The sequence below is a fragment of the Staurois parvus genome, unplaced genomic scaffold (assembly GCF_062004578.1).
Source record: "Staurois parvus isolate SC_StPar_1 unplaced genomic scaffold, SC_StPar_1.0 ptg000426l, whole genome shotgun sequence".
In the NCBI taxonomy this organism is placed as follows: domain Eukaryota; kingdom Metazoa; phylum Chordata; class Amphibia; order Anura; family Ranidae; genus Staurois; species Staurois parvus.
The window spans coordinates 3211213-3229237 of NW_028318222.1; the positions used below are offsets into that span (position 1 = coordinate 3211213).

The 18025-nt window shown below is 42.3% G+C and overlaps 1 protein-coding gene across 1 annotated transcript in view; it reads left to right on the forward strand.

The window, feature by feature from the left end:
- Positions 1–18025, forward strand: part of MTHFD1 (methylenetetrahydrofolate dehydrogenase, cyclohydrolase and formyltetrahydrofolate synthetase 1) — a 101850-nt gene that overhangs the window by 67867 nt on the left and 15958 nt on the right. The window contains exons 16-23 of the mRNA XM_089687497.1: positions 1829–1931; positions 7393–7469; positions 8048–8188; positions 8776–8844; positions 8935–9046; positions 9127–9266; positions 10558–10599; positions 16185–16285. Coding sequence (XP_089543623.1) covers positions 1829–1931; positions 7393–7469; positions 8048–8188; positions 8776–8844; positions 8935–9046; positions 9127–9266; positions 10558–10599; positions 16185–16285 — 785 coding nt within the window. The remainder of the gene's footprint in view (positions 1–1828; positions 1932–7392; positions 7470–8047; positions 8189–8775; positions 8845–8934; positions 9047–9126; positions 9267–10557; positions 10600–16184; positions 16286–18025) is intronic.

Below are 18025 nucleotides of genomic sequence, written 5' to 3' on the forward strand. Positions count from 1 at the left end.
TTACATTGGAAGTCAAGGCATCTGAATAAATACATAGTTTAATAGATAATCACCCAATATATGCTGTTAAAACCTTCATTTGGAAAGTTTGTTATCCATTAAACTTTAGGAGACCATACTTTGCTGGTTGGAGTACAAAATGCCCTAGCAAGTGGGAGTGACCAAATGCCTCAGGGTTGGTCCTAGCACCTAAGGTTATAGGAAGGAGGAATATTGCCCCATCATTCGGTTCAGTGGGAGATATAGTGCCTCATAATTGGTGTTTGTGGGAGGAATACTACTCTATCATTGGTGTCAGGGGATGAAGAATAATGTACCCTCTTTGCTGTCAGTGGAAAGAATATTGCCCCATTACTGGTGTCAGTGGGAGGAATTATACCCTATTGTTGGTGTCGGAAGGGGGGGGGAGAATAACTTACCATTATTGCTGTCAGTGCAAAGAATAATGGCCCATTGTTGGTGTCAGTAGGAGGAATAATACCCTGTTGTTAATATCAGTGGAAAGAATTGTGCCCCATCCTTTGTGTTAATGGTAGGAAGTATGCCCCATCGTTCATAGCAATGAGAATAGTGCCCCATTGTTGTCAGTGAAAGGAATAGTGTACCATCATTGGGTGTCAGTGGAAGGAATAGTGTACCATCATTGGGTGTCAGTGGAAGGAATAGTGTACCATCATTGGGTGTCAGTGGAAGGAATAGTGTACCATCATTGGGTGTCAGTGGAAGGAATACTGCCCTATCATTGGGTGTCAGTGGAAGAAGTAGTGCCCCATTGCTGGTGTTAGTGGGTGGAATAGTTCTCCATTGTTGGTGTCAGTGGAAGTAATAGTGAGTCATTGTTGGTGTCAGTGAAAGGAATAGTGTGCCATTCTTGGGTGTCAGTGGAAGGAATATTGTGCCATTATTGGGTGTCAGTGGAAGGAATAGTGTGCCATTATTGGGTGTCAGAGAAAGGAATACTGCCCCATCATTGGGTTTCAGTGGAAGAAATAGTGCCCCATCATTTGGTTTCAGTGGAAGGAATAGGGCTGCATCACTGGGTGTCAGTAGAGAGAATAGTGTCCCATCATTGAGTGTTAGTAGAGGTAATATTGCCCCATCATTGGTGTTAGTGAGCGGAATAATTCCCCATTGTTCTTGTCAGTGGAAGTAATAGTAAGTCATTGTTGGTGTCAGTGGAAGTAATAGTGCCCCATCATTGGTGTTAGTGGGAGGAATAGTGCCCTGTCATAGGTGTACATGGGAGGAATTCTGCTGCAAAGACCAGTTAAAGGCAAGCAAAGGGCCACATCTAGTCTGTCCTAAGCGAATTGATTATCAACGCCCTAACAGGTCCACGGACAGCAACAAAACTGTGACAGAAGCTCTAAGTCTTCTCCACGTTATCCAAAGTTAAATAAAATGTTTTAGATAGAGCTACATTTTAACTTAGGTAAACAAATTGGCAGTTCCTCTTGTCCAATAAATTCAGCTCGGCTTTCTCTAGTGTCCCAAAGTTTGGCTCAGTGCCCTCTAAACGACTTTTGTATTCACAGTGAAATAAGAAATAGCTAATCCTCGCAGTTCACTTATTCTTTCACAGTCTTTAGACTTTAGGGATTGGGAACAAAATGAGCTAAATCCTATTAATCACACATTTCTTTCCCAGCGTAGAGATACTAACACACTATGTAATAAATATCATTTTGCATTGAATTGTTCTTTTGGCGTGTGTTTCAGCCCAGTATTTTCAATGAGCGAAACGAAATGTACTGGCTTGGTTGAATGCCTTAATCTAATTTGGAAAACAAGATTATTCCATTGTACTGATGTAACTTCATTTGCACAGAGACTGGGCATTGAGAAGACAGACCCTGCAGCTCTAACGGAAGAGGAAATCACAAAGTTTGCACGGCTCGACATCGATCCAGACACCATCACGTGGCAGAGAGGTATCTAAGCATGGGCTTCAGAGTGACTGGACTCCATACCGCCAACTAAATACATAAATTAAATTCATATTTGAGAGCTCTTTACTTGCCAAAGGAGTTGTATCTCTGTCCACCCAGTCCAGAGATTTACATAGCTTTGCCACACAACACATCCAGGTGGATGACACCATTGACAGCTAAAGTAGTGTCGTCTCTCCATGGCTAGTCAGTTGATTGGACAGTGAAAGAGCAGCAGCAGATTGATGAAGTTGCCTCTCTGCTCATTTTGCCTTCTACCTCTATAATCATGTTCTCTGTCAACACCTTTGAATGCAGTGCAGCTGATTGACTATTAGTCCTGCCCCTTCCTCTCCCAGTCTGAGGGCTGCTGTATAGGGAATTGCAAGAGGCTGATTCCATGTCAAAATTGGTCGCCTACACTATATGCATTGAACAAATGTCACGATTTATTATAGATTTACAGAACTGCATTATTCATTATTATGTCTTTTTGTATTTCAGCTTTAATTTAGCCCTGTCCGTGCTCTATAAATGCTATTAGGATATGTACATGTTTGTTAAAAAGTTTCCCGAACCCCCTCGATACGTCCATTACGTCTGACAGCTCTGGCCTCCCACGCTGGCAAATGTTTAGTGCTGGGTCACCAGCCCTTATGCACTCATGTCCTATAGACTTGAATAGGATGCACCCATGTAGCAGGAGCAACGTCCTATTCAAATCTGTGGGATGTTGGTATGGAGGCGCAGGCAGCATAACAATTGATTTTTACTGGCTGGGCTGCAGATAGTGTGGAAGGCCGCAGTCATAGCCCAGTTCTGTGTATGGAAGGGGACTGGGGGAAATTTTTCGCAAATACGTACTTCCAGTATACCATTTAAAGGTAATATGTTAAGCAAAAATAGGATAGGTTTCATTTGTTTAAATGATAAAATATTGTTTTTTTGTTTTGTTTAATATACTGGGATTAGTGAATATGAAATATTGTGCATTATAATTTATAGAAGTAATCAGAATGTGGTAACTCCTCAGAGCCTCCTGTGCAGGCATAAGGTCTGATACACACCTATGCATTTTGTTTGTGTTTTTTTGTATTCTGCAGGAACACACTACAGTCCATTTACCATGGTTTCCTATGGGACACATTGATATCTATACATTTTTGGAAAGGGTCAGGTACTCATCGAACGGGGAAAATCCAACAGGGCAGTTGTACAGCCATTGATGCAGCATCCCACTATACTTGTTCTGAGCCCTGCAGAATCCCACCTGTGGTTCTCACTGAATCCTGCAGCATCCCACTATCCTTTCTCTGAGCCCTGCAGAATCCCACCTGTGGTTGTCACTGAATCCTGCAGCATCCCACTATCCTTGTTCTGAGCCCTGCAGAATCCCACCTATGATTTTCCCTGTTCCTTGCAGCAACTAGCCTATACATGTTCCTCTGCCCTGCAGCATCCACCTATATACATTCTTGAGAACTGCAGCATACTGCATATACTTGTTCCTGAACCCTGCATCATCTGGCTATGGTTTTTCCAGAGCTCTGCAGCATCTTCTCTGTGGTTCACCTTGAGCCCTGCAGCATCCTGTCTATGGTTCTCCCCGATTCTTGCAGCAACCAGTCTATATTTGTTCCTGAGCCCTGCAGCGCCCAACTATAGCTCTCCCAAGAACTCTGCAGCATCTCGTCCGTGATTGTCTCTTAGCCCTGCAGCATCTCGCCTAGAGTTCTCCCAGAGTCCTGCAGCATCCAGTCTATATGAGTTCCTAAGCCCTGCAGTAACTGGCATATACTTGTTCCTGAGCCATGCAGCATCCCCCCTATACTTGTTCCTGAGCCATGCAGCATCCCCCCTATACTTGTTCCTGAGCCATGCAGCATCCCCCCTATACTTGTTCCTGAGCCCTGCAGCATCTGACTGTGGTGCTCCAAGATTTCTGCAGCATCTCATCTATGATGCCCCTGAGCCAAGAGGCATCTTGCCCAAGGTTCTCCATGAACCTCACAACATCCAGTTTATACTTGTTCCTGAGCCGTGCAGCATCCCCCCTATACGTGTTCCTGAGCCGTGCAGCATCCCCCCTATACGTGTTCCTGAGCCCTGCAGCATCTGACTCTGGTACTCCAAGATTTCTGCAGCATCTCATCTATGATGCCCCTGAGCCCAGAAGCATCTTGCCCAAGGTTCTCCATGAACCTTACAGCATCCAGTTTATACTTGTTCCTGAGCCTTGCAGCAACTGCCTATACTCATCCCTGAGTCTTGCAGCACCCAGACTATACTCATTCCTGAGCCCTGCAGCAACTGGAAATGATTTTCCAAAAGCTGAAGCATCCCACCTCTGGTTCTCCCTGAACCCTGCAGCATCCAACCTATACTTGTCTGTGAGCTCTGCTGTACCTGGCCTATAGTTAGGAAGTGCTAAACTTTCAGGTCTTTTGGAAACACTGGAAAGTATTTAATCAAAGTCCATGTCTATTAAAGCAATCAAAGGAATAACTCCACTTCTTTCTGACAGTATATGACGACCGCAAATATATTTATATATTGTTTAAATCACAAAAACTAACAGTGATTTATTTCCATGTGACTGAACCTGTTTCTTAGGTTGGTGGAGGGCACATTTTTGTTTCAGTTGGCTTCAAGAGTCACACAGCGAGCATTCACACCTGACATTGAGTGAATGGGGGGCACTGCCAGGCAGTCATTAGCCTCTTTGTGAAATCACTGAAGGTGGTAAACAGATGGCAGATTTGGCTTTGTTTTCTTTGTTGTTTCACCCAGAGAGCCAGTTTTTTGTCATTGCTGATTATAAATAGCAGGAGGTTTGTTGAGAGAGACTCAGATCTAGAATTCTTATGCTGCAAGAAAGGCAAATTATATGCTTGGCATATGAGTAGAAAGCTCATGAATATGTTTGTGATCTGGAAAGGCTTCAGCAGAGCCTTATTACTGCCCTATTATCAGTTGTAGACAGAGCTCTGTAGTTAGCGTTTACATTGAAAGTGATCATATTGACGCAGGTGAATGTAATGTTTGCATTGCAATGCACAATACTTTCAAACATCCGACTGATTAAAATAGTTGTTAAAAAATCAATGTGTGACCACCTTAGCAGTGGACAAAATGCAATGGCTGTTAACCACCTCCCGTCCACCGTTGTATATAAACGGCCGGATGGTGGCGGTGCGGGGTCGGGTAGCCATTTATAAACGGCCTCCCTGCCCTGCGCTCCTAGGGAGCGTGCAGCACCGTGATCTGGTGCCCGCTGTGTCCTCCGGACACAGTGGAATACTGATCGTCGGGACGGGACCTCTCTGCAAGGTCCCGATCATGTGATCACCGATTGGCCAATCAGTGATCACATGCAGAGTAGTAAGCAAGATGTCAGTTCTGACATAATTGCTTACTACGTGTGAAATCTGTGAATGATCACAGAGGTCACATGGTACAAGGCTATTCACAACAGCCTTGTACCATGTGACAAGCTGTGACCAATCACAGCTCACACAGTAGTTCTCAATGGCTGCAAGAATGCAGCCAGAGATAAGGAGAAATTATTTCTTTTACAGTCTTTATGGGTGTAAAAGCAATCAGTGTAAAAAGAAAAAAAAAATAAAAAATCACCCCCCACGAGTAGTACAGTGTCACCATGGTGACACTGTACTGCTAGGGTGACAGTATGTAAAAAGAAAAAAAAACAAATAATATAAAAAGTTTAAAAATTATAATTTTTGCTTGTAAACTAATTTGGTGGGTTTTTTTTTGTGTTTGTTTTTTTTTTACTAAAAAGATAACGGAATACATTTTGGCCAAGATTTATGATGAAATATTATTTGCAAACTTTTATAGGAAAAACACTTTTTTTCAAAATTTCTGGACGTTTTCATTTACATAGCAAACAAAATAAAAATCCCCGTGGTGAATAAATACCACCAAAATAATGCTTTATCTGTCTCAAAAAAATACAAAAAAATTCATATAGGTACAGTGTTGCATGACTGCACAATTGTCATTCAAAGTGTGATAGCACCGAAAGCTGAAAATTGGCCTGAACAGGAAGGGGGTAAAAGTGTCCGGACATGAAGTGGTTAAGCTACATTCACACCTGTGAATGAGCCCAACACTGATTACATGCAAGAACCCCAGTCGGGGTTCCTGGAAATTAGATGCAGGAAACAGCCCCATTGAAAGCATTGAGAGGCTGGCAGCTTCCACAGCAAATTGTGACCACTGGTATGTAATTGCTCATGTAGCAATCACTTGAGAGTGATCAGCCATGCAGCAGGCAGCTAATCCCTGGGAACCCCCACTGGGGTTCTCACTGTAATCAGGCCCCTTTGCAGGTGTGAATGTGGCCTTAAAGCAGTCATTCAGGTAGGAGCCACTGTAATGGGTTCATGCTAATCAAATTGGGAAGATCCTCCTTCAGAAATCTACCAGATGCAATGGTCTGACTCGCTGGTCAATAGGAGGGTGCAGATGTGGCAGGAGGCTATGGGTTTGGTGATGATTTGCATGATAGAGCACACCAGGTTTTGGGCTGCCAGTATGTTGGGGAAATAATCCATTGATGGAAGCACTTTATTGGTTATCAGAGTCAAAATATCCTTTTTTAAAGATTTCTCTTACACAGTCTTAACACTTGAATGACTGCAGCACCAATCTTCCTGCCATAAACTGTGCAGTCTTTATCTGATCTAATAAAATGGTAGGTGCCAGAAGGTGGTCACTTTTCACTATATTTCTTGCTACAGTTATGAGCACAATGAATGTGACTGCTTAATAGAAGGTGGATTAAAATACTTAAGACTGAGATGCCACCTTGTTAAAATTAACAGCATGTGCATTGGATATATTGTATTTTGTGTATACAGGTGTACCTCGGTTTACAAATTTAATGCTTTCTCCGGGACGTTTCGTATTGCGAAAAATTCGTGCACCGAAACACAGTTTTCTATAGGAATGCATTGAAAACTAATCTGTTCCGAAGGTCAGAAATTTTTTTTATAAAAGGCGCTGTCACTGTTGGTCAGTGCTGGTTTTTAAATGTAATTACCGGCTTTTGTTTTTTTTTTTCTTCACTATAGCTCAGAGAATCAGCTGTCAATTTCACCCCAGCTAAAAGAAAGAAAGTTTGCCTTTTAGTTTATTTCCCCTAAAAGAAACAATGTTTCCTTTTAGTTTGTTTCCTGAGATAAAAGAAACAAAGTATCCTTTAGCTCCAGGGAAAGTGACAGCTATTCTGTAAGCTATAGTGAAGGGAAAAAAAGCCAGCAATTGCATTTAAAAATCGGCACCGACATACATTTCGTATTGCGAAAGAAATTCGTAAACCGGGGCATTATTTTCAGTGGATTTTCATTCGTAAACCAAAAATTATGATAACCAAGGCGTTCGAAAACTGTGGTACACCTGTATAAAGAATATTAATGGCCTTCATTTTTTTTTTTTACAGTAATGGACACAAATGATCGATTCCTAAGAAAGATTACAATTGGCCAGTCCCCAACAGAAAAGGGTTTTACTCGGACGGTAATGTACCTTAGTATTTACTGATTTACAGTATGTAGATTATTTTTCTTCTGTCAACCCTGGTTGTTAAATATATCATATGGGAATGTTTCTTGAATATTCATTAAGCAGACATGTCAATTTTTTGTTCAAGCTACACAGTAGATTTGCCCATAGCTTATATAATAAGGGCAGCACATATCTGTCTTTTTCTATCTTGCCTCTCCAGCCATCAGGGGCTGAGGAAAATGGGGTAGAAAGTGCATCACTCTCCTCCCTACCACATGACAGTGTTGGAGGTTGGTGATTGGCGATCCAGGCACCTGGTGCTGTTGTGCTATTGCAAGATCCAACCATACTGGGGTCATGCCTTAACCCCCTTTGTACACTTTGCTATCCTTAAAGCATAGCCTATGAGAATGCTGTGGCTGGCATCACACCAATCTAGGGTATTATTACCACCCCCCCCCCCACCCCCACCATAAAGGAAAGCAACTATGTTGAAATGTTTCAAATATATTTTCATCTTTAAAAAATATTGTATATCTGTATATCTTTACTTATATTAGTTTATGATTTCTGATCACTCTTCTATCCAGGCTCAGTTTGACATCTCCGTAGCCAGTGAAATAATGGCTGTTCTGGCCCTTACAAATTCACTAAGTGACATGAGAGAACGACTGAGCAAGATGGTGGTGGCCACCAGCAAGCAAGGAGATCCTGTTACCACAGAGGACTTGGTAAGGCGCAGAACTTATTTTACTATTTCACTGAAGGGCTTGACTTTGTTTTTTCTTGGTTAAAGTCTTATTCATTTAGTTTTCTCTTGGTGGATGTGGCTCCTATGGCCCAGCTATTGTCAGTGCTCCCTTCTCTCCAGTTGCAGCAGCTGCTCACTGATACAAGGCGGTCGGAGCAGATTGAAAAGGGTGTGAAATGAAGGAACATTTTTAAGAATAATTAGTGCAGGGCTTTAATTCCATTTAAAGTCAACCCTGGTCTTCTTCTATGTCTTAAATATCTCCCTGCCATAATTCAAGCTCTGTTCGTGTCCACTTGGACGTTTTGGGTATTCTCACCCATCTTTGTGTGTTCTACATCATCCTTCTTTATTGCTCTCTCTATACTTTCATAAAAAATTAAAAATCCAACAGGCAGAGTGGGAACCCCTTAAAATGGCCACAGCAGGTGTTTAGACATGAGAACTCAAGCAAAGAGATCTCATAAATAGAATCCCTGAAAGTCAGATGGATTTTCGTTCCAGCATCAGTTTTTGGTGGACAGGCTTTTATGGCTAGTAAATAAGCGGCTTTTTAATTTTTCTCAGGGAGTGAGCGGTGCTCTGGCTGTACTGATGAAAGATGCCATAAAGCCAAACCTGATGCAGACACTAGAGGTAAGTTCTACCATTGTTACATTTACTCTGTGAAGTTGGCTTGCTCTACTTACGAATGAACCGTTTTCATGGCTATATTTTATTTTTCAGGGAAATCCTGTGTTTGTTCATGCTGGGCCTTTTGCTAACATTGCTCATGGAAACTCCTCCATACTGGCTGATAAAATAGCCTTGAAGCTGGTTGGTCCAGATGGATTTGTAGGTAGGTTGCCTTTCCTAGTAAAGTAGAAGATTGCCCTTTTTATTTTAGATTCATAATTACGTGCAATTGTGTGTTTGCAGTGACAGAAGCTGGCTTTGGAGCAGACATTGGTATGGAAAAATTTTTCAATATCAAGTGTAGATATTCTGGTCTGTGCCCCCGCGTGGTGGTTTTGGTTGCTACAGTCCGAGCATTAAAGATGCATGGAGGAGGGCCAACTGTGAGTATTACATTACCATGTGAAATAGCCTTTGACGTTTCTTAAGAATTTGGACATTAAGGACCAGTTCACACTGAAATGCTGTGTGGGAAACCCACATTCCATGCGGGTATTCCACACCGCTTTCAGAAAGCACTGCCCTTGCGATCTGCTGTAGGTGTAAAATGCAGTGCATTAGCCCACACTGTATCACATGGTACAAAAGTACCATATGATCTGGTTGCAGTGCGTTTCCAAAAGTAGTGCATTTACTACTTTTGGTGTGATGCGGTGCAATCTCGGCCTATTCAAAATGAATGGGCTGATAACGCACCACACAGAACTGCATGTGAATTTATTCCTAGTGTGAATGGGCCCTTACACTGGAACAACTTGGCATGTATTTTAATAGAGCTACATCCCTTGATGACTGCCTATAGTATTGTTTTGAATACTATTGAATAGATTGTCAGCCAGTGTACACAGGTTTTTAAAGAATGTTTCCACCGCAGCATAGTATAGCTTTGTTAATGTGTAAGTGTTTTTGTTGGGCTCAGCAATATCCCCTGAAGGTCCTATACTTACCTGTCCATGTTCCGTCGAGATATTTGTTGTATGCATAGTGCTACATGGCTTTTTCTTGAACATCTTCACCATGGATTGCCATAGTCTCTGTTGATTCCAGTGAAAGGTCTGCAATCCACTCATCCTACTGAAATATGAACTTTCTATTGAATTTAATGGAGATAGTTGCATATATGCATGGGAAGACCCACAGTTGCCTAAAACAGAAGCATTGTTTGGCAGAGAGTCATATTCCTTTGCATCACATTGAGCTCTTTGATTTTAATGTTATACTTGTCCATTTAATATCCCAGAGGCGTAGTCCCTTCTTTGCAGCAACCTTTTTTCCCCAGAAACAAGTACTGTGATTTTAGAGTATACGTACTTTGGCCCCCTGCTTATGCAATCGGGTACTGCAGAAAGGCCATACATTATCTCAGAATTCAGTCTAGATTTCACAAAACAGGAAATGGAGAGTGGGGATCCCTGGATGTTATTCCTTAGAATAGTGCCAAGAAGAAGGAGGCTTTCTATATAAAATGGAATGCCCTTTAAAATCCTAGTCTTCATCCCGCCTTAAATTTTATACAGTTCAGTACAAAAAAAAAGTGATTTTTTTTTTTTTTTTTTTTTTTTTAAACCTGCTAAATCCTACGTTCCAAAATGGTGGGAATATTTATTGCTATTACATGAATGCAACAGATGGCAGATAAATGAATACACTGACATTTAAATATCTTTCATACAGGTCACCGCCGGTGTTCCTCTACCAAAGGAGTATACTGAGGAGGTGAGCAAATAAGTAGATGTTTTTTGTGGGGCTTCATTCATGTTCTATAAATAAATCAGAAAAGGTTTTAGTCATTTACTTGAGTTCAGCAATAAAAAAGATTTCCAGCTGTTCTGTTATGTTTGCCCTGAAACAAGAGCTGTATTCAAAGCCACTTCATGCGGATGAATGAAGCATTAATCATTCCATAATGGGCCTTGATGTGTTACTGAGGTTTTTAGGTGTTACATAGCTAGTGCTTTTTAAAGGTTCTTGAAGGGTAACTCCATATTTGTGCTAAAAAAATAAATATATATATATATATATATATATATATATATATCACATACATACACACTGCTCACAAAAATTAAAGGAACACTTTGAAAATACATCAGATCACAATGGGGAAAAATTTCTTGCTGGATATCTATACTGATGTGGACTAGGTAATGTGTTAGGAATGTAAGGATGCCCCATTGTTTGATGGAAATAAAAATTGTCAACCTACAGAGGACTGAATTCAAAGACACCCTGAAAATCAAAGTGAAAAAATGATGCAGCAGGCTAGTCCGTTTTGCTGAAATTTCATTGCAGCAACTCAAAATGGTCCTCAGTAGTTTGTATGGCCCCCACGTGCTTGTATACATGCCTGAACACGTCGGGGAATGCTCCTAATGAGACGATGGATGGCGTCCTGAGGTATTTCCTCCCAGATCTGGGCCAGGGCATCACTGAGCTCCTGGACAGTCTGAGGTGCAACCTGGTTTCGTTGGATGGACTGAAACATGATATCTCAGAGGTGTTCTATTGGATTTAGGTCAGGCGAGCGTGGGGGCCATTCAGTGGTATCAATTCCTTCATCCTCCAGGAACTGCCTGCATACTCTCGCCACATGAGGCCGGGCATTGCCGTGCACCAGAAGGAACCCACGACCCCCTGCACCAGCGTAGGGTCTGATAATGGGTCCAAGGATGACATCCCGATACCTAATGGCAGTCAGGGTGCCATTGTCTAGCCTGTAGAGGTCTGTGCGTCCCTCCATGGATATGCCTCCCCAGACCATCACTGACCCACCACCAAAACGGTCATGCTGAATGATGTTACAGGCAGCTCAACGTTCTCCACGGCTTATCTGGACCCTTTCACGTCTGTCACGTGCTCAGGGTGAACTTGCTCTCATCTGTGAAAAGCACAGGGTGCCAGTGATGGACCTGACAATTCTGGTGTTCATTAGCAAATGCCAATTAAGCTCTATGGTGTCAGGCAGTGAGCACAGGGCCCATTAAAAGACTTTGGGCCCTCAGGCCACCCTCATGAAGTCTGTTTTTGATTGTCTGGTCAGAGACATTCACACCAGTGGCCTGCTGGAAGTCATTTTGTAGGGCTCTGGCAGGGCTCATCCTGTTACTTCTTGCACAAGGTAGCAGATTCCAGTTCTGCTGATGGGTTAAGGACCTTCTATGGCCCTGTCCAGCTCTGCTAGAGTAATTGCCTGTCTCCTGGAATCTCCTCCATGCTCCTGGGACTGTGCTGGAAGACACAGCAAACCTGTCAATGGCACGTATTAATGTGCCATCCTGGAGGAGTTGGACTGCCTGTGCAACCTCTATAGGATCCAGGTATCACCTCATGCTACCAGTAGTGACACTGGCCCTAGCCAAATGCAAAACTAGTGAAAAACAGTCAGAAAAGATGAGTAGGGAAAAAAATGTCAGTGGCCTCCACCTGTAAAACCATTCCTGTTTTGGGGGTCGTCTCATTGTTACCCATCTAGTGCACCTGTTATTAATTTCATTAACAACAAAGCAGCGGAAACTGATTAACAACCCCCTCTGCTACTTAAAGCTGGCTATACACTATACAATTTTCTGTTCAATTCGGCTCAATTTCCTTTAGATTGACCTTCAACTATGTAGTGCAAAGGACTTCCTAATTGGATACAATTGAAAGTTGTTTAGGTTTGACCTCATATTATATGGTTTTTCTGTAAATCTAAAGCAAAATTGGTAAGAAAATAGTATAATGTGTGGCCTGCCTTACTGACCAGACCAATATCCCAGGAGTTTAATTGACTTGATGTTATACTCTGATTAAAAAGTTTTTCTTTTAATTTTTTATTTTTTGAGCAGTGTGTGTGTACACACTATATTGCTAAAAGCATTGGGACACTCCTCCAAATTATTGGATTCAGATGTTACAATCACTTCCATGGGCACAGGTGTATAAAATCAATCCTGTATGTGTCCGACGTACTCCAAAATGGCAAAAAGGTATAGGGGATTTCTTTGGATCTCCATCTACTAGCAGTGTTGAAAAAGAGAACCGTATGCCTTCTGACGATGAGGAAGAAGCAGGAGGAAGTGGCATTGGTAAAGCAACAAGGAAGTCTCGTGCACTGGTTGATGATGGTTCTGATGAAGACTGAATACACTTGAGCTTTTTGATTGCTTGTACCTAGGCATCTAGGCATGCAGACTGCTTCTACAAACGTTTGTGAAAGAATGGCTCGTTCTCAGGACTTCAGTGACATCAAGTGTGGTTCCGTGATAGGTTGCCACCTGTGCAATAAGTCCATCCGTGATCCTTTCTACTAAATATTCCATGGCCAACTCTTACTAATATTATAACAAAGTGGAAGAAACTGGGAACAACAAAAACTAAGACGAGAAGTGGTAGGCCACGTAAAATGACAGAGCGGGGTCAACGCATGCTGAAGCGCACAGTGCGCAAAAGTCCCCAACTGTCTGCAGAGTTTATAGCTAAAGACCTCCAAACCTTGTGTGGCCTTCAGAGTAGTACAACAGTGCGTAGGGAGCTTCATGGAATGGGTTTCCATGGCCGAGCAATAGAAAGGCTCCGGACAGCATTTGGATATGGAACAGTTAAAAACTGCTTATAAATGCAGTGAGCCGCGTTTACAAGCGTTTGAAACATTGATAAAATCTACTCCTGAACGCAAGTTTGGTGCGTTCAAAAAAATGACTGTAAACTTAACTGCTTGTAAACGACTATGTGTATATGAACACTAGGAAAACATTAGGGGGAGTTTAGGGGCTGCTGAAAAAAAACGCAGAAAAGCTCCTGGATGTGAGTTTATCAGCTGCAGTGTACATGAGCCCTTACAGTACATTTGGCCGAGCCAGTACTTTATTTAAGCCAGTAAACTTGTTTGGAACCTTGTACATAAGAAAGGAGGAAGGAGTTTAAATCGTCCCAAATTCTACTGATTTAGCTTTTAAAATGGAACAAGGGAGGTACAAAACAAAAGTCACAAAGCAGGTGTTTGCACAGCTAAGTATTGGACACTTGCGTACGTGTGGAGAAAGGATGCTAAGTATTCCAGGTGCTAGAAATCTTTAACACATTTTGAAAACTATAATTATGATAATAGAAATCCTTTTTGTATAAAATGCACATTATTCTTCATCTGCAGCAAGGTCTGCTGTCATATTCCAGCTGACAAGAGGGAACAGTGAGGAAAAAAATAGCAGCAAAACTTTGTAGGCACAAATAATATTTAACTAGTTTTTGTAGATAGTGTAGACATAGAGCGGGGGTCAGCAACCAGTAGATCGTGGCCAGGTGACTGGTAGATCACGGTCAGGGCTTGCTGACCCAACATCCCAGAGCATCAAACTGAGTGCAATGCAGAGGGAATACTTGTAAAGTTGGAGCAAGTGCCGCATAAGCCGATGCCTCCTCTGTAGTGCTGACTCCTGTCCCATGTGAAATCAACTGCACTCCCTCTTATCCCGGCTAGCGGTCTCCAGAGTAGTGCCAGCAGCAGGAAAGAAGAGATCTTTAGGTCATTGTGAGGCAATACGCTGAGCGTAATCGTATAGTGCTGCTTTCACACTGATATGCTGCGGTTTACCCACACCACGGGTGCAGTGCAGTGTATCTGCAGCTTTCCTGCGGGTTTGCTGCGCTTAGCAATAGACTTCTATTACATCCTGCAGGTTTGGTGCATCTTCAGAAAGTGCACCACACCTGCAGGATATAATAGAAGTCTGTGGCAAAGTGCAGCTAATCCAGGAAAGTCGCAAATGCACTGGCGGGGCAGGTATACCCAGCACGTTAGTGTGAAAGCAGCCTTATAGGTGGCTCAGAACACAAGGGTTCGTTTACATTTTCAGTTTGAGGGGTGGTAAAACCTCATAGTTTAGTCTTTTTTTTTTTTTCCACCCCCGCCCCAACTGCGCAGTGGCCAGAGGGTGTACACATGTTGCAGTCATACAGTACAGCAAACAAGGAGTTAAAGCAAGCAGTGTTATGTTGCTTTTTCACCACCTGCTTTAACCCCTTGGACCCCGCAAAAGCATGCAGTTGCGGGGCGCTTGCAGGGTGGCCCCATTTACTTGAATGCCCCCCCCCCTCCCCAGGGTGCAATTGGCAAAAGCAACTAAGGGCTCATTTAAGTGCAGCATGCACTGCTACTCCTCTGAAAAGTGATGCAAGTGTGTTTGACAGGTGGTGAGCAGGCGATATGTTGCCTCCTCATCACCTGATTTAAGCCCATGATTGCCTTGCAATGTACGTGATTGCGGCACAGTAGTACGGCCATTAGAGGTTTAAATCAGGTGTGAGGAGGCAACACCGTATCCCGTGATCTTTGACTTCTCCCATGTTGTTCAGGTAGATCTCCACCTCTTTAAGGTAGCCTACCCTTGAGTTACGGTTTGCACTTTGCCATTCACATTTTTTCCTTACACATGACTATGCCTTATCACATCTGACTACGCAGGATCCCATTGTTTCTAACTGTCCTAGTTCACACGTGTACGCTTATACGCCCTACTATACTCTACACTTAAAAAATGAAAATAAAAAAAGCTCATTTCCTTTTTTATTTTTTTTTTGCATATTCAGACTTTTTTGATCCCATAGACCTCAATGAGATAGCCTGTAAAGGCACAAGTAACACGTTCTCGCACATGTAAGACTCCTCTCCTTCTATAGAGCTGTACTCTTCCTCTTGCCCAGCCTAGGCAACCAACTTTTGATTTGTATATGTGTGCGGAAATGCTTGTGAAACATCTGGAAAATGCTTGGGAAAAAAAAAAGCTTCAAAATGACCAGAAACATGTTCTGCTTCCGCTGTGCTGAGATGGAAATGCAGGCTTAATGAGTATCCCAGTTTGCAAAAGCCCATTGGGGACTGGCTCTTTTTTAGGTTGCCTCATGTCCTTTTTAGGCTGCATTTACACCTGAACGTAGTAGAAATGCACCCCCCAAATGAGGGTAGCAGGCACATGTTGTGATGTGCAACAAAATGCGCAAGAGCCATGCAAAAATGTGCATCGCCAAACGCACTTGGCTTACTGCCACAAAATGGTGCTTGAGCTTCTTTGGTGCATTTGTTGCGTGACAGGCAACTCATTTAAGCCAATGGGCTGTCACGCCAAAAACATGCTAAAACATGCAATACGTCACTCAGCTGTGAATGGAGCCTTAGCAATTTTGCTACTGCGTGGTACTATGGTAATTCGTCTTTGACAATCTTGCTTTCTGTAAAAAGTGCTACACAGCAGAATATTTGTGTTTTATGAAATATCCACCGAGAGAGCTTGTGATATACATTATGATCACATTTCTGTTTGCAGAATCTGGAGCTGCTGGAGAAGGGCTGCAGTAACCTAACTAAGCAAATCCAAAACGCTGTCATGTTTGGGGTCCCTGTGGTTGTCGCCGTCAATGTTTTCAAGTAAGAAGGCTGGTCTTTTCATTCTTTTCAATGCACATGCGATGCCAGTGCTCTGGAACTGATCTTTGTAGTCTTGGCTTACTGTATACTGAATATAGCTCATTAAATAACTGCAATTAAAGTGACCCTGTACTGGCACAAATAATCTTAGTATTCCTGCAGTTTAACCCCTTCACGCCTAAGGGTAAAACAAATCTTAAAGCCGAAGCACAATTTTGCAGCTTTGATATGTGTTAGTAAAACTGTACATATCAACTACTTTGTACATCCAGGTGGATTATACCTTTTTTTTTTTTTCAGGAAAAATTGGGCTTTCATTTGGTAAATGGTAATGGATATGGCCTGATTTTTTTTTTTTTTATTATTCTCAAAGGAAAACTGACCCAATATAGTAAAAAAAAAAAAAAAACTTTTTTGAAATTTAGTTGTATATTTCTTGCTACTACCATAACCGACCACCAAAGAGCAAAAAATTCGGACCCTAATTTTTGACCTAGACCCTGATCTTGACCCAAACACTATCCCTGGCACTGACCTAGATCAAACTTTGATTTAGGTATTTTTATTTGTTTTATTAATATTTTTATGTATCTATTTACAAATACTTATATTTTTCTCTCCGAAAGGACAAAGAGAGATGCAATGTATCTCTCTCCTCCTTTCAGAGAGAGAAAACAAGGGGGGCAGGCTTCACAGTGACTGATCACTGTGATATCCAATCAAAGGCTTTCAAAATGATCATGTGACCCGGAAATCAGGAGTTTCAGGTCCCGATTGTTTGAACAGGACCCCAGGCTCTCACTGACACCCCGGTCTTTTTCCTGGGAGTGCCCTGCACGATATGCTCCCAGCACAAAGACAGGTACGCATATTAGTGCCCCCATGGAAAAAAGCCAAGTCCAGTGGGGTCGCTAATTTGTTTACGCTCGGAGACCAGGATTAGTAAAGCCAATTGGTAGTAAAGTCTTTGTGTTTAAAACTGCTGACAAGTAGGGTTTTTATAATAGAAGAGACCCTGGAGGTCTCTTCTGTCATAAATGACCCCCCTGCCTGTCAGCGGGTAATGCGATCTGAGTTGCACATGCACAGCTCAGATCACAGTTAGGGCTCGCTCCATGTGCCGCAGCAAAGTGACTCCTGTGTGTATGTGTGGGAGTGACGTCACTGCAGCCCAGCCATTCAAACAGCTGAAGATTTGGAACCCGGAAGGAAGACTGGGTTAACATGGAGGCCCATGGACCACAGAAAGCTGTGACAGCCCAGCACAGCTCGTTCTGTAGGTAAGTCTCTCAAAATGTACTAGTATGCGGTGCATACTAGTACATTAGAACTTAAATCTGCAGGGAAGCACATTTTTTTTGTCTCCTAATGAGACTTTACCTTCAATGCACTTTGGTGCTGCAGGAGCTTCAAAAAAAAAAAATCTGTGAAAGTACTAACTTTTCAAATGTCACCAGTACCATGGAATAATAAAGAACATAAGCCTGACATTTATTAAACCAGTGTACTAAATAAAAGCCTTATATGTCCTTAAAGGATAAGTTCACCTTTTAACAAGAAATAATAAATTCACATTTTTTTTGCCGGTAAAAAAATGTTAATTTGTTATCTTTTTGTTTCTGGAGCCTCTAAAGCATTGCACCAAGGATCAGCAGATCGCTGGTGCCATGCTGGTCTCCTGCAGACCTGTCAGTGTACACTCTGACAGGAAGACTCGATGAACTACCACAGTGCTGGGTT